The sequence below is a fragment of the Galeopterus variegatus genome, unplaced genomic scaffold (assembly GCF_000696425.1).
Source record: "Galeopterus variegatus unplaced genomic scaffold, G_variegatus-3.0.2 Scaffold3466, whole genome shotgun sequence".
NCBI lineage: Eukaryota > Metazoa > Chordata > Mammalia > Dermoptera > Cynocephalidae > Galeopterus > Galeopterus variegatus.
This window is the reverse complement of record NW_007729577.1, coordinates 171,053-185,274: the sequence shown is the minus strand read 5'-3', so window position 1 is coordinate 185,274 and position 14,222 is coordinate 171,053. Positions and strand designations below refer to the sequence as shown.

General features: G+C 34.7%; 1 protein-coding gene across 1 annotated transcript in view; it reads left to right on the top strand.

Moving 5' to 3' along the window:
- RMDN2 (regulator of microtubule dynamics 2) overlaps window positions 1–14,222 on the top strand; it is an 86,810-nt gene that overhangs the window by 34,536 nt on the left and 38,052 nt on the right. The window contains exons 7-9 of the mRNA XM_008585127.1: window positions 8,363–8,438; window positions 9,435–9,512; window positions 12,768–12,866. Coding sequence (XP_008583349.1) covers window positions 8,363–8,438; window positions 9,435–9,512; window positions 12,768–12,866 — 253 coding nt within the window. The remainder of the gene's footprint in view (window positions 1–8,362; window positions 8,439–9,434; window positions 9,513–12,767; window positions 12,867–14,222) is intronic.

Below are 14,222 nucleotides of genomic sequence, written 5' to 3'. Positions count from 1 at the left end.
TGGGTTTTTTTTTTTTTTTTTTTTTTTTTTTTGTCTTTTGTCTTTTTCCGTGTCCGGCAACGGATCGCAACCCTCAGTGTTGCCCCCGTACCGGACCGGGGACCGGCAACGGGATCGCAACCCTGTCATGCATGAGCAGTAGAGCATCTTGCTTTGGTAATTGGAGTACCTGATAGATAAAATATTGGTTCTTCTTCCAAAACTCTAGCAAAAGGGTAATTTTGCATGTAACATCCTGGTACAGATTTTTAGGGTCGCTTCCCCAGTATATAAGGGTCTTGGCTATTATTTCCATAGCCAGGTTTACCTAGATCATCTAATTTACATAATACTGATAAATTAAAGTATGTATGTGTTAAGGTAGTTCTTCCGCTTTTAGTAGTAACTGTAATGAATTTGTACTGATCAAGCCATACTCTCTTCATCTTCTTTGTTATTGGAGGAGTTTGGGAGCTAGTTAATGAGATTAGGATGCAGGAAAAGTCCTGCTCCTAACTCTGCTCTCCTCTCCCTCCTCCTCCTGTTCAATTGCTCTTTCTTTGCTGTCCTCTTCCTCCTCCTCTACATGCATCTGTACCCACGAACAATCACATTCAAAATGTACATTTGATGCTAATCCTCAATTTGAGGACATTGATCAGTGTGAATCTCCAAATTTCCATACAGGAACAATGTTGAATCTTCTCTGAGGGCTCCATAAGTATCTTGAAACCCATCTTGTGAGGATAGATTATGCTGAACTCTCCCCTAGACTGACAGATTATGCTCAGTCTGTTTTACAATAATCTGACTACTTCTCCTTCATCTTTTTTCACTTTTTTTGGTTAACTAATTGCTTTGTTTACAATCATGGAATTTAACCACGAGGTTAAATCTTATCAACACATACACAGAGTAGTGATTTAATTGTGGTTCACATGATTTCTTATTCTTATCAGTTTTTAATTAAAAAATATTAAAATCCAATAGGTTGATAAAATTTAATAAATTAAAATGTCAATTAATCTTAATTCTTATAATTTATTATATCTACTGAACGCAGAAGTTCTCACTCAATTAAACAGTAAAGGTTCAAGGTGATGAAAAAAAAATTTAAACTTTGACTTGGGAAACAGTGGGTGAAATTTAGGTGAACTGATTTCATAATTAATGATAATAAAATGTTGACAAAAGATCCTACTCTGCTGGAATCTTTTTTAGTATGTTAAAATGTTAATAAAACATTTTTTCTTTCATTCAGCATGAATGATAAACTATTGCCCACAGGCCAAATCCAGTTGCCTGATTTTGTAAATAAAGTTTTATTGGAGTACAGTCACACCCATGCATTTGTGCACAGCAACAGAGTTGGGTAGTTGTGAAAGAGACTGTCTGGCCCCAAAGCCTAAAATGTTTACTATCTGGCCCTGCAGCAGAAGTTTGCAGACCTGTGGTTTACAGTCTTATATGATGGTTTATAAGCCTTCAGTTTGAAACAAAAGATGTAATCTTTAAAGATAATTTTCATAAAGGGTTAATATTTGGAAAGGATTGAAAAACAATTATCACATTACAGACTTAGTTTTCATCTTCATCTTTACCAAAATGAAATTACTTTATAACTTCAAGACTGCATAAGCTTTCTATAAGATTCTGTCATTTTTTTTTTTTGTCGTACCAGCTGAAAATACTTCTTGTCAAGAGAATAAAGTTACCAATGGATTTGCAGTTTGTTGAACAAATAAGCCTGACCTTAATTACAAATAATGTCTTACATATTTATTGTGCTCTACTGTTTGCAAATTACATCCACATGCCTTATAACATGTGATTCACAGAAAAGCCTGTTTCTGTTTTATAGATGGGTAAGCAAGGCACAGAGAGAGAGAGAGGGAGAGTGTGTGTGTGTGTGTGTGTGTGTGTGTGTGTGTGTTGATTAGTAACCAGGGCCACAAAGTAAGTGGAAAACAGAAACTAGAACCCAGATATTGTATTCTTATATGCTCAGCCTTTCTTCTATTACAATAAACTTTCTCTGCTTTCTCACAGTATAGATAGCATTGGTGCTGAATGAAAAACACTGCAGGGAGACTGATGGATTTGTTTTAGTAGTTCTTGAAACAATATGGTCGTCAGTTATTAGGGATATATTCAATATCAATGAAAAGAAAATACAGAATTCTTGTCAAATCATATATATTTAGAATGACCTCTAGATGGAGGTAATACACCATATTATGAATTAGCTCTCTTTAGAGTTCCCAAGGACCTGAGAATTAAAGAAATAAGGCATTAAATTATGTTTTCATAAATGAACAATATAAAACACATACACACACATACACAAGTAGAACTGATTGAAAGAAAAGAAGTGATGACCCTTTAGGAGAAAGTGACCAGGGGACCTTTGAATTTATGATGTATAGGCAGATAACTAATATATTAGAATTTAAAGAAGCATATTTCAAAAATATTATACAAAATATAAGACTGTGCTGACAGATTCTTTAAAAGGGAAAATGTGGGGCCGGCCCGGTGGCGCACTGCTACAGTGTGCCGCTTGGGAGCGCGGCGCTCCCGCCCGAGGGTTCGGATCCCACATACAGACCGGTTCCCGCTCACTGGCTGAGCGAGGCGCGGGGGCAACACCGAGGGTTGCGATCCCGTTGCTGGTCCCGGTCCAGTACGGGGGCAACACTGAGGGTTGCGATCCGTTGCCGGACACGAAAAAAGACAAAAAAAGGGAAAATGTGCATATTTTATATAATGATATTTATAAATCGTGGGGGGTTTATCTCCTTTTTTCCTTCACTCAGTAACTTGGAAGGAAGGTGTTGAGAGAGCAAAATAAAAGTCTGGAGCTGTGCCTAAGTAGTTCTGATTTTCAGAAAATAGAAGAAGATTGATTCCACAACTGTAGACCAGTGAATATAGCATCTATTCCTTTGATTTCAGCATAAAGAGTTTGTTGGGTTGTTTTGTGAATCTTTAGATAAGAAAATAAGTTCAAGTAGACCCAACATAGATATTTCTAAAAATGTGAAACATGATCTGTTTTTTATTTCTTTACTAGTAGAGTAGGGAAATTAGCTTAGTATATCTTGATTTAGGCAAGGCATTGAGGCAAGTTTACTCATAACATCCTTTGGACAAAATGTAGAAATATGACAGAGCTGCTGGATTACCCGTGCTGACCTAAGGGTTTGAGCTTCAGTTATTCAACAGATTATTGTCAATCTGGGGCTGATTCTAAGGCCAAGTGCATATCTTAGATACCAGTGTATTCAGTAATTTTGTTGGTGGATGAAGATATAGAAGTATGCTGGTAAAAGTTACAGATAACACAAAATTAGGAGGAAGAGGATGTATGATGGATGACAACAGTAATTTAAAAGATTTTAACATGTTGAGAAAGATCCCTAACAAGGTGTGAATTAATATACATAAATATGGAAAAGCAGATGGAGATAAAGGTATCAAAAATGTGTAAGGACATTAGGGAAAAGCAGATGGAAATTTACGTAAAGTATGGAGTTTAGGTAATAATAGTGTATCAATATTGGTTCATTGTGACAATTGTGTATCAATATTGGTAAAGTTATGACGAATGTACTGTAGAAATGTAAGATATTAACAATAGGGAAAACTAGGTGCAGGGTATACAGGAACTGTCTATACTATCTGCAAGTGTTCTGTAAATCTAAAGCTATTCTAAGAAGAAGAGTGAGGTTAAATAGAAAGTGGCCTAAGGTTTGATGTCCAAATAAGTTAGAAAATAATATGCCCATAACAAAAATAGGGAATTTGGTGGGGGAGGTAGTTTTGTGGAATTTTGGAAGGATTGGAATGCTCCACAGTCTGGAATTCTTTGGAGAGAATGATAGAATAGAATGGCAGAGAGCATTTCAAAAGAACATGGTGAATAGACAATCTGAATAGGCCAATATATATTAAGGAAATGGAATAAATAATAACCTTCCAAAACAGAAAGCATCAGGCCCAGATAGTCACTGGTAAATTCTATCAAATATTTAAAGAAGAAATTATGACACTTTCCTATAATCTCCTTCAGAAGATAGAAGCAGAGGGTATACTTCCTAACTCATTCTATGAAGCCAGCATTACTCTTATACCAAAAATAAGACAAAGACATTACAAGAAAAGAAAATTATAGACCAGTATCTCTCATAAGTAATAGATGCAAAACATCTCAATGAAATATTAGCAAGTTGAATCCAACAATCTATGACATTACTCTTATACCAAAAATAAGACAAAGACATTACAAGAAAAGAAAATTATAGACCAGTATCTCTTATAAGTAATAGATGCAAAACATCTCAATGAAATATTAGCAAGTTGAATCCAACAATCTATGAAAAGGATTATACACCATGACAAAGTGGGATTTATCCCTGGTATGCAAGGCTGATTCAACATTCGAAAATCAGTTAATGTAATCCATCACATTAACATGCCAAAGAAGAAAAATCACATGATCATATCAATAAACGCAGAAAAAATCATTTTACAAAATCCAATAACCATTTTTGATTTTAAAAGAAAAACTCTCAGCAAACTATGAATAGAGGGGCACTTCTTCAACTTGATAAAGAACATCTACAAAAAACCTGCTGGTGAGAAACTTGCTTTTCTACCATTAGGAAAATAAGATCAGGAACAAGACAAGGATGTCCTCTCTCACCACCACTTTTCAACATCAAACTATAAGTTCTAGTTAATGCAATAAGACATGAAAAGGACACTAAAAGTATACAGAATGGGAGGGAAGAAATAAAACTGTCCTTGTTTGAAGATGACATGCTTATCTTTGTAGAAAGAATCAACAAAAAACTTAAGTGATTAGAGTCAGGTCATAGGATATAAGGTTCATATACAAAATTCAGTCACTTTCCTATGTATATCAGCAATGAACAAGTAAAATTTGAAATTGAAAACGTTACTATTTACGTTAGCACACCCAAAATTGAAATACTTATGTAAAAATCTAATGAAATATATACAAGATCTATATGAGAAAAACTACAAAACTCTGAAAGATATCAAAGAATAACTAAATAAATGAAGAGATACTCCACGTTTATGGATAGAGACTCAATATTGTCAAGATGTCATTTTTTCCTAACTTGATCTATAGATTTAATGCAATCCCAATCAAAATCCCAGCAAGTTATTTTGTGGATATCAACAAACTTAGTTTATATGGAGAGAAAAGACCCAGATCAGTATTGAAAGAGAGGAACTAAGTTGGAGGACTGACACCATTCGACTTCAAGACTTACTTTAAAGCTACAGTAATCAAGACAGTGTGGTATTAACAAAAGAATAGACAAATAGATCAATGGAACAAAATGGGGAGCCCAGAAATAGACCCACATAAATATAGTCAACTGATCTTTGACAAAGGAGCAAAGGCAATGCAGTCACCCCTCAGTATCCTGGGGGATTGGTTCCAGTAATCCCCACAGATACCAAAATCTGTAGATGCTCAAATTCTTTATAGTTGGCCATTCATGTCTGTGGGTTTTACAACTGCAGATTCAACCAACCACAGGTTGTTGGTCTAATTACAAAATATGTAATTCAGGGTGGATTGAATCCACAGATGCAGAGTCTGGGAATATGGCGGTCAATTGTGCAATGGAGCAAAGATAGTCTTTTCAAGAAACGCTTCTGTAACAACTGGACATTCACATGCATAAAAGACTGAATCTAGACATAGACCTTACACCCTTCACAAAAGTTAACTCAAAGTGGATCATAGACCTAAGTGTAAAATACAAAACTATAAAACTCCTAGAAGAGAACATAGGAGAACACCTAGATGACTTTGGGTATGGCAGTGACTTTATAGATACACCACCAAAGGCACAAACCATAAAAGAAATAAGTGATAAATTGGACTTCATTAATATTAAAAAATCTGAAAGACAATATCAAGAGAATGAGAAGACAAGCCACAGACTAGGAAAAAATATTTGCAAAAGGCACATCTGATAAAGGACTGTTACATGCAATATACAAAGAACACTTTAAATTCAACCGTAAGACAACAAACAACACAATTAAAAAATGGACTAAAGACCTGAACAGACACCCCCCAAAAGAAGATATACAGATGTTTTGTAAGCATATGAAAAGGTATTAAACATCATATGTCATTAGCGAATTGTAAATTAAAACAATAAGATACTACTATACATCTATTAGAATGGGCAAAATCCAAAACACTGACAACACCAAATGCTGACAAGAATGTGGAGTAACTGGAGCTCTTATTCTTTGCAGGTTTGAATGTAAAGTGATACAGCCATTTTGAAAGACAATTTGCCAGTTTCTTGCAAAAGTAAACATACTCTTACCATAGGATCCAGTAATCACCCTCCTTGGTACTTACCCAAAGAAGTTGAAAACAAAAACCTGCACATGAATGTTTTTAGTAGCTTTATTCGTAATTGCCAGAACTTAGAAGTAAGCAAGATGTCCTTCAGTAGGTGAATGGATAAACAAACTGTGGTACATTCAGACCATGCAATGTTATTCAGTGCTAAAAATGAGCTATCAAGCCATGAAAAGACATAAAGGAACCTTCAATGTATATTACTAAGTGAAAGAAGCCAAAGTGAAAAGTCTACATACTATATGATCCCAACTCTATGACATTCTGGAAAAGGCCAAATTATGGAGACAGTAAAAGGATCAGTAATTACCAACAGTTAGCGGCAAAGGAGAGATGAATAGGCAAAGCACAGATGATTTTTAGGGCAGTGAAACTCCTCTGTATGATATTATAATAGTAGATAAATGTCATTATACATTTTTCAAAGCCCATAGAAGAACCAACTATGAAGCCTAATGTAAATTACGGACTTTGGATGATAACGACATGTCAATGTAGGTTCATCAATTGTAACACATGTACCACTCTGGTCCAGGATGTTGATAATGGGGGAGGTTGTGTGTCTGTGAGAATTCTCTGTACTTTCTGCTCATTTTTACTGTGAACCTAGAAGTGCTCTAAATATAGTTTTTTAATTAAAACAAAAGGACACAGTAAGGCCTGAGGTGACAATGGCAATTTTCACAAAGGAGCTCAATAGGTTTTTTCTAGTAATCTGCTTCTCTTAAACGTGCTATATCTGGAAAGATTTATGGTGGGTGTAGCGAATATGTAAAATTCAATCTGATTTTAGAGTTTGTGAGTAGTAGTACATCCTAGTTAGTTAAGTTCTCAGATCATTTTTAGTAGGTTGATTTAGTCACCCCTCTTGATTCTACTGTAGCAGATTCTTTTGATTATATAGAAACTGAAAATTAAGAGATCAAAAAAGGCAAAACAGAAAAGTGGCTGTTTTATTGGTTGTCCATGGGTGATGTGAATATGTCATCTTTCGCATCCAGGTGTGGTCTTACTGTTCCAAATTAAGAAAATTGTTCACTTTTGTGCTTGGAAGTAATGCTTATTCAGAGAAATAATTAAGATGAATAACATCCAAAATTATATTTTTCATCTTAGTTATTATGACAATGCAAATAAAAAATACCTACACTTGAAATATTTAAGTAAATGGACATAAAATACTCTGAAGACTTGCACAGACAGAAAACTCTGAATGTAAAAAATAACATAGCCTCAATTTTTAGAATAAATAAGCAAATTGCTGAAAAAATATTGCACCCAATTTATAGTCAAATAATTATTTATGTAAATTTTGAATTTGCAGTGGAAAAAGGTAAATAATCCATGGAATGCACTATTCTAGTAATTCAGTGTTTCCAGGAAGAATTGAGGGAGATGGGGAATTTTCTGAAAAAGCATACTCTAAATTACCTTTGACTTTGTTTTTATTCATGATATTTATTTTTGTTTTCAATGACATTAAAGGAAGTCACAAAATTTTTATTTTTATTGTTTAAGGAGGGAGTGAGTTTTAAAAGGTTGATTTTAAATAATGTTTTTAAAATTTTAAATCTGTTGATAGAATATGTCTTCCAATTTAAGACTTATGATTAGACACCAAAGTCATGAGAGATTCTTCATGACTTTGATGTTGATGATGGTGATGATAGTGGCAGGTAACATTTATTGAAACTCCCTGTGTGCCAGGCACTGTTGTAAGCACATTACTTGTTTTAGCTCATTTTACCCTCACAACATACATATGCATAAAGTAGTTTTAATATCCCCAGTTATAGGTGAAACACCTCTTGTTAATGTCAAGTATTTATTATTAGGGCCCTTGCATCTATATGAATACTTTTGTTAAATATTAATGAATTCTTTAGAGTTCTTTTAGGTATTATATTTCGGTGGTATTTGATTAAAAATTTACTTGATAACCACTGTTTTTATCCTTTTCAGGTATGCAGTTCTGTGTGGCTATGTATCTGAGTTTGAGGGCTTACAAAATAAAATCAGCTATGGACATTGCTTCAAGGTATTTCTTGATATTAAAAATGATTTAATTTTATTCAACTTACTGTTATACTGTAAGTTGAATACAAGAGTACTTCAGAAAGTTCATGGAAAAATTGAATTAAAAGATAATACGAATCCTTCCATGAACTTTTTGGAGACCCTGAGTATGTTTCATTAACAGGTATAAATCTGGTTATTTAGCAAATTAAGTTCTAGGAATTTATTTTTTGTTTAAAGAGTAGGAAATGAAATGGCACTCTGACAAAAAGAATCAACTGTTTGGGTAATTCAAGATTATTATCATTCCAGATCTTGAAAGATGTCACAAAGTAGATAAGTATTATTTTTTCAGATAGAGGATTAGCCTTTGGGTTATGAGCTCGCCAACATCTTAAGTATGATTAAGATGAATCAGTCAACAATCTGCATATTGACTTGGTGGGGGAGTAGGATCTAGTCTAGGGCTTAAATTTACCACAATAGATAAAACAAGTAATCCACATACACATTATTTATTATCTGCCTCTAATTATAATAGCTCAATAAATAACCCCTGCAGGACAGAGATTACAGTGATGAGCAAATAGTTTTTCAGCTCCCATAACCATTTTGACCATGACAAGGGAACAGATTCTTCTCATCTAGCTCTGCTATTTTTTCTGGCATTATACCCTACTCCATGTCATTTGCTATCTATAAGCTCAACTCTGAATCAGTAAGTATTAGCGAGGCAAGTCATGGCCAGGCAAATATTCGAGTTGGGTGTTTTCTATTTTAATAGCAACATTTTGGCATTAAATTATACATAGCCTTATTAAATCATAGTCACAGTTCTGATTCTGGTTGTAAGCAATCATTGTTGGTAACTGAATTATTGATAATATTTAGTTACTTTAATGATAGGGATTGAGGGGGGCTGAGATAACATTGTAAAACTGCTTAAGGCTTTGCCACAGTTCCATTCAACAATATCTGAAACGCAGGAGATGACTTTACCTTTGGATGTTTCTTTCAGGAACATCTAGATATAGCAATCCAACTTTTACCTGAAGAACCCTATTTGTATTACCTCAATGGAAGATACTGTTATACTGTAAGTTGAATGCCTTTATTTGTAAATCTTATTTGAACGTACTGTGATATACATAATACATTTTCAGTGACTTATTTATTCTTTTGTTTTTACCGAGTGCCTGCTGTAGGGAGAATTATAAACTCAGTTTAAATTTTATAGTCTCCAGAGTTTTGTTTGTTATTGATTTCTAATTTTAATCCATTATGATCTGAAAAAATACATGTAATAATTCCAGTTTTTTAAAATTTGTTGAGACTTGCTTTGTGACCTAACATGTGGTCTATCCTGGAGAATGTTCCATGTGCTGATGAGATGAATGAATATTCTGAGGTTGTTGGATGGAATGTTCTGTAGATATCTGCCAAGTCAGTTGGTCTAAAGTGTTGTTTAGATCTTGTATTTCTCTTTTGAGATTTTGCCTATATGATCTGTCCAATGTTGAGAGTGGGGTGTTCAGGTCCTGTATGTCTTATAATTTTATATGAATTTACATTTATAATTCATATAATTTATTATTTTATAACATAATTTATAATTTCAATATTTATAGCATATATACTTTAAATTTTATGAACTTATAATTTATATATTTTATATATTATATGCAATTATTTTTTCTTTCCTGCCTTTCCATTTCCCCTTGTAGTAGCCACACTGTCTCCCTTGTCTCTCTCAGGTTGGGATCAGTCACCCACACACATACACTCTGTATAGGTACATTACTCATGGTTATATGGGAGGACAACTTTTCATCCAGCAGTGTTCATTGAGCATATATTCTCTGCTTACTAACTGACCAGAAGATGAATAGAACACTATTCTTATCTTCAAGAAATTTAATTTAGAAGGGATATGAGGCATATATAAGTAGCTCAGAAAGGCAGCTTGTCCTCCTAAGACCCAATGTCTTAAATGATACTATTAGTTTACAGAAGATTAACAGAATGTGAAAATATATCTTAAAAGATGCATGAAAACACTACCATAAAAGGGGAATGCTATTTGTAAATGAGAAAATTAGGGTAGACAAAAGAGAAAACTTTTTTATTGAGGCTGAAAGAGGATTAGAGGTGAAGAAGGAAGTTTGCTTGTATTGAACACCAGCTATTTGTCAAATGTGCATTTTATTCTTTATATTTCTTGTTGCATTTAAAGCCTGGCGACCTTGACCTTTGTTGCAGGTAGGAACTGTGGACTTGAGCAGAGCAGGAAGCAGCTTGAAGACTACCACAATATATCTAGGACTCAAAAAGTGCTACGTCTAGGGGGGAAAAAAGTGAACTTAAATGAAACTGACTCAGCAGAAGCGTATAGCAATGAAAATTCATTCTCAGCCTTGACCGTGGGCAAGACTGAAGTGAAGGGAGGAAACTCTCCTAAGATTCAGAAGTCATTGGCTAAACTTCACATGAGTTTGGGGCTTAAATGTTCATTATTTGTTTAGGTTTTAACTTTTGAGGATGATGAAAATGTACTGTTTATTGATTGCTTTGATGGTTCTAAGATTGTATGCGTTTATCAAAACTAATTGAACTGTATACCTCGAAGGGATGAAATTTTATGTAGATTATACCTAAGTAAGCTGATTTTAAAGGCACAAATGACCAAGAAACATAGAAGGTAAACATATGGAAAAATCATATATGTATATGACCAATACATACACACAAATACACGCACACACAAACATATATCTTTTAAGGCTAAAGTATCTCTAGAAATGAAGAGGATTACTATATAATAATAAAAAGTTTAATTCACCAGAAAAGTATTTCTAAACTAGTTTGTTCCTAATAACAGCCTCAAAACTATAAAATAAAAATTGACCAAATTATAAGGATAACTGTGCATACCCACTCCCTGCTGGTAAATTTTTACCTACCTCTTTTGGCAATTAATAGAACAAGAAGACAAAAAAAAAAGCACTAGTAAATATGTGAAACATTGGACCCTCACATTTAATAAGGTTGACCTAATAAACAAATATGAAAATGTGCACCTAACCACTGGAGGATATGCATTTTTCAAGCATATGCAGAATGTTTACTAAAAGTAACCATATATGAGGCCATGAAGCAAGTCTTAATAAATTTCAAAGAATTGATATTATACAGGTTGAGTATTATCTTTTAAGTTTGATTACTTGCCTGCCATATGAGCCACAGTGGTGTCTACCCTACAAAAGCTCCTACAAATGTGCTTCAGAAGGCATGTAAAAGAATGCCTGTAGCAGGCTCGTTCCTAAGAGCAAAAAATGGAAAAGACCCAAATGTCCATCGACAAAAGAGCAGAAGAAAATATTGCTGATGTATGTTTAAATGATGGAGTATTTCAGTTATTTAAATGACTGAAGGGTTATACACACCAACCTGGATGAAATCTTTAAACCATAATGTTAATTGAAAAAAAACAAGTCATAGAAGGAAATAAACAGTATGATATCATTTTTTACAAAGTTTGAAACAAAGCTAAAATAAGCATATCAATATGCAAAATTATCTAGAAAAGCAAGGAAATAATTTTTTTTAAATGGAGGATAATGGCTACCTAGAAATCTGGAAGATGGGATTGAGAAGGAAGACTTGATTGGGTTGGGAGGAGCATCAACTGTATCGATACAGTTAAGTATTTATTTCTGAATGAGTTTAGTCTTTTATCATAAACATCTAATGTTCTTATTTGGAAAAAATGAAAAAGAAGGCAAAAAATAATCAATAATATGAAATTTAGTTTTGGTGGTTTTTAGTTAAAAAAAACAATCTCCTGAATTGTAAATATGTGTACTGAGCCCTTCCTCTGTACTCCCTCTGGTTTGAAGACGCTTGTTCTGTTTGACATTTCTGAGATGCTGCCTCTGGGTCAGGAGGCCGGCTGGCAGCATTGAGTAAGCAAGAAGAGATCAAAGGCAGGGTCTTGTAGCTATTACATGCTGTGCAGAAAAATACTCTGTGTTCCTCTCAGAGTCACACATGAGATGAACAAGGAGAAGCCGCATTATTCCTCACCCCACCCCTTTTTCTGTGGTTGAACGCAAATCTTATCAGTATTTCAAATTGGTTTTGAAGCCAGCGCTTCTGTGACATAGTTTGTTAGAATTATGAAAAAGGAAGGCAAAATGTTAATATTAATACCATAAGGGTTATGTCTGTCAGATATATTATTTATGGATATGTATTTATATTTATATATGTTATATTTATATGCACAAACATACATGTGCATCTAACTGGGGAGAACACTCTTCCTAAGAGTGATGCTACTCTGTGTTTGCAGGTCTCAAAACTGAGCTGGATTGAGAAAAAAATGGCTGCTACTCTGTTTGGAAAAATACCCTCTTCAACTGTGCAAGAAGCTTTGTACAATTTTCTTAAGGTATATTTTGTCTATCTGTTATTTTATTGTCAATCTGGCTACCATCTGTACTGATCCCTGCCCTTACTGTCAAGGAAATCTTTCTCTTCTCCCAGTGTAGGTCTCTAACAGCTCAGGCCTAGTTTTGGCATGTTCTGTTTTAACCCTCTCATAATGTAAGTTATGTTCTGAATCTAAACTTCTTAGAGCAGCTAGTTATGCTCTAGGTCCTAGGGATAACAAGCTACTTTTAAAAAATAACTCAGCAGCCTAAACGAAGGTTTACGTACAGCAGCCCTTACCAAATCCAGGAGCAGCTCTCCAAGTCATGTGAGCATAAACAGAAACAGTCATGCCCTGATTATTAGACTTGGTGCCAATACTCTTGATGAGCTTAATATTGAACCAGTTTAATCTTAAAAAATTAAAAGATGCCAAAAGGAAGAGTTACTCTAAAAGCCATCTCCTAAGTTGCAGACATTTCTGTGGAAGATTCCTTGGGCATCAGACCAACTCAGTATTTTTGTCCCTGTCTTCAAATGTATATTTGCTATGGTAATACAACTCTGACTGGTAATATGTATGTGTGCAGACATGTAAATGTGTAATATATCCACCTATATTAATCCAACTTCCTGTTGGACTAATTCCATCACTCTTCTTTGGAACCAATAATAAAATCTTATAGTTACTAAATGTTTTTTCTTTCCCCACCTCCTATTTCAGGTTTATAAAAATATAGACAAAATCAGGCTCTGAACTGTATCATCCACAATCCTGTACATTCTAATATTTGTGTTGTATTTTAGGGATGAATTTATGGAGCTGAAATGGAATTTAGAGATTATATAGTCAAAGTTGGCAAATAGGTTTTCTCTTACTTTTCATTTCTGACCAATGGCCAGTGGCTGCCTAGAGTGCTTTGTGAAAGAAAATAAGTCTTCTGAGATCAAGCACAAGCTCATCAGAAAAGATCGCAGGAAGTAAAAGCCATATAAGAAATGTATGCGGGCCGGCCCGGTGGCGCACTGGATAGTGCGCCGCTTGGGAAGCGCAGCGGCGCTCCCGTCCGAGGGTTCGGATCCCACATACAGACCGGCTCCCGCTCACTGGCTGAGCGAGGCGCGGGAGCAACACCGAGGCTTGCGATCCCGTTGCCGGTCCCCGGTCCGGTATGGGGGCAACACTGAGGGTTGCGATCCGTTGCCGGACACGGAAAAAAGAAAAAAGACAAAAAAAAAAAAAAAAAAGGGAATCAAAACCCCAAAAACTTTATTTGTCCTGTTTCAAATAATGGCAATCAAAGACTTGATTTAAGATATGAATGAAGTCTAAGCCTCCCTCCTCCCCATTTCTTCATCTTTTTTCTACCACTGA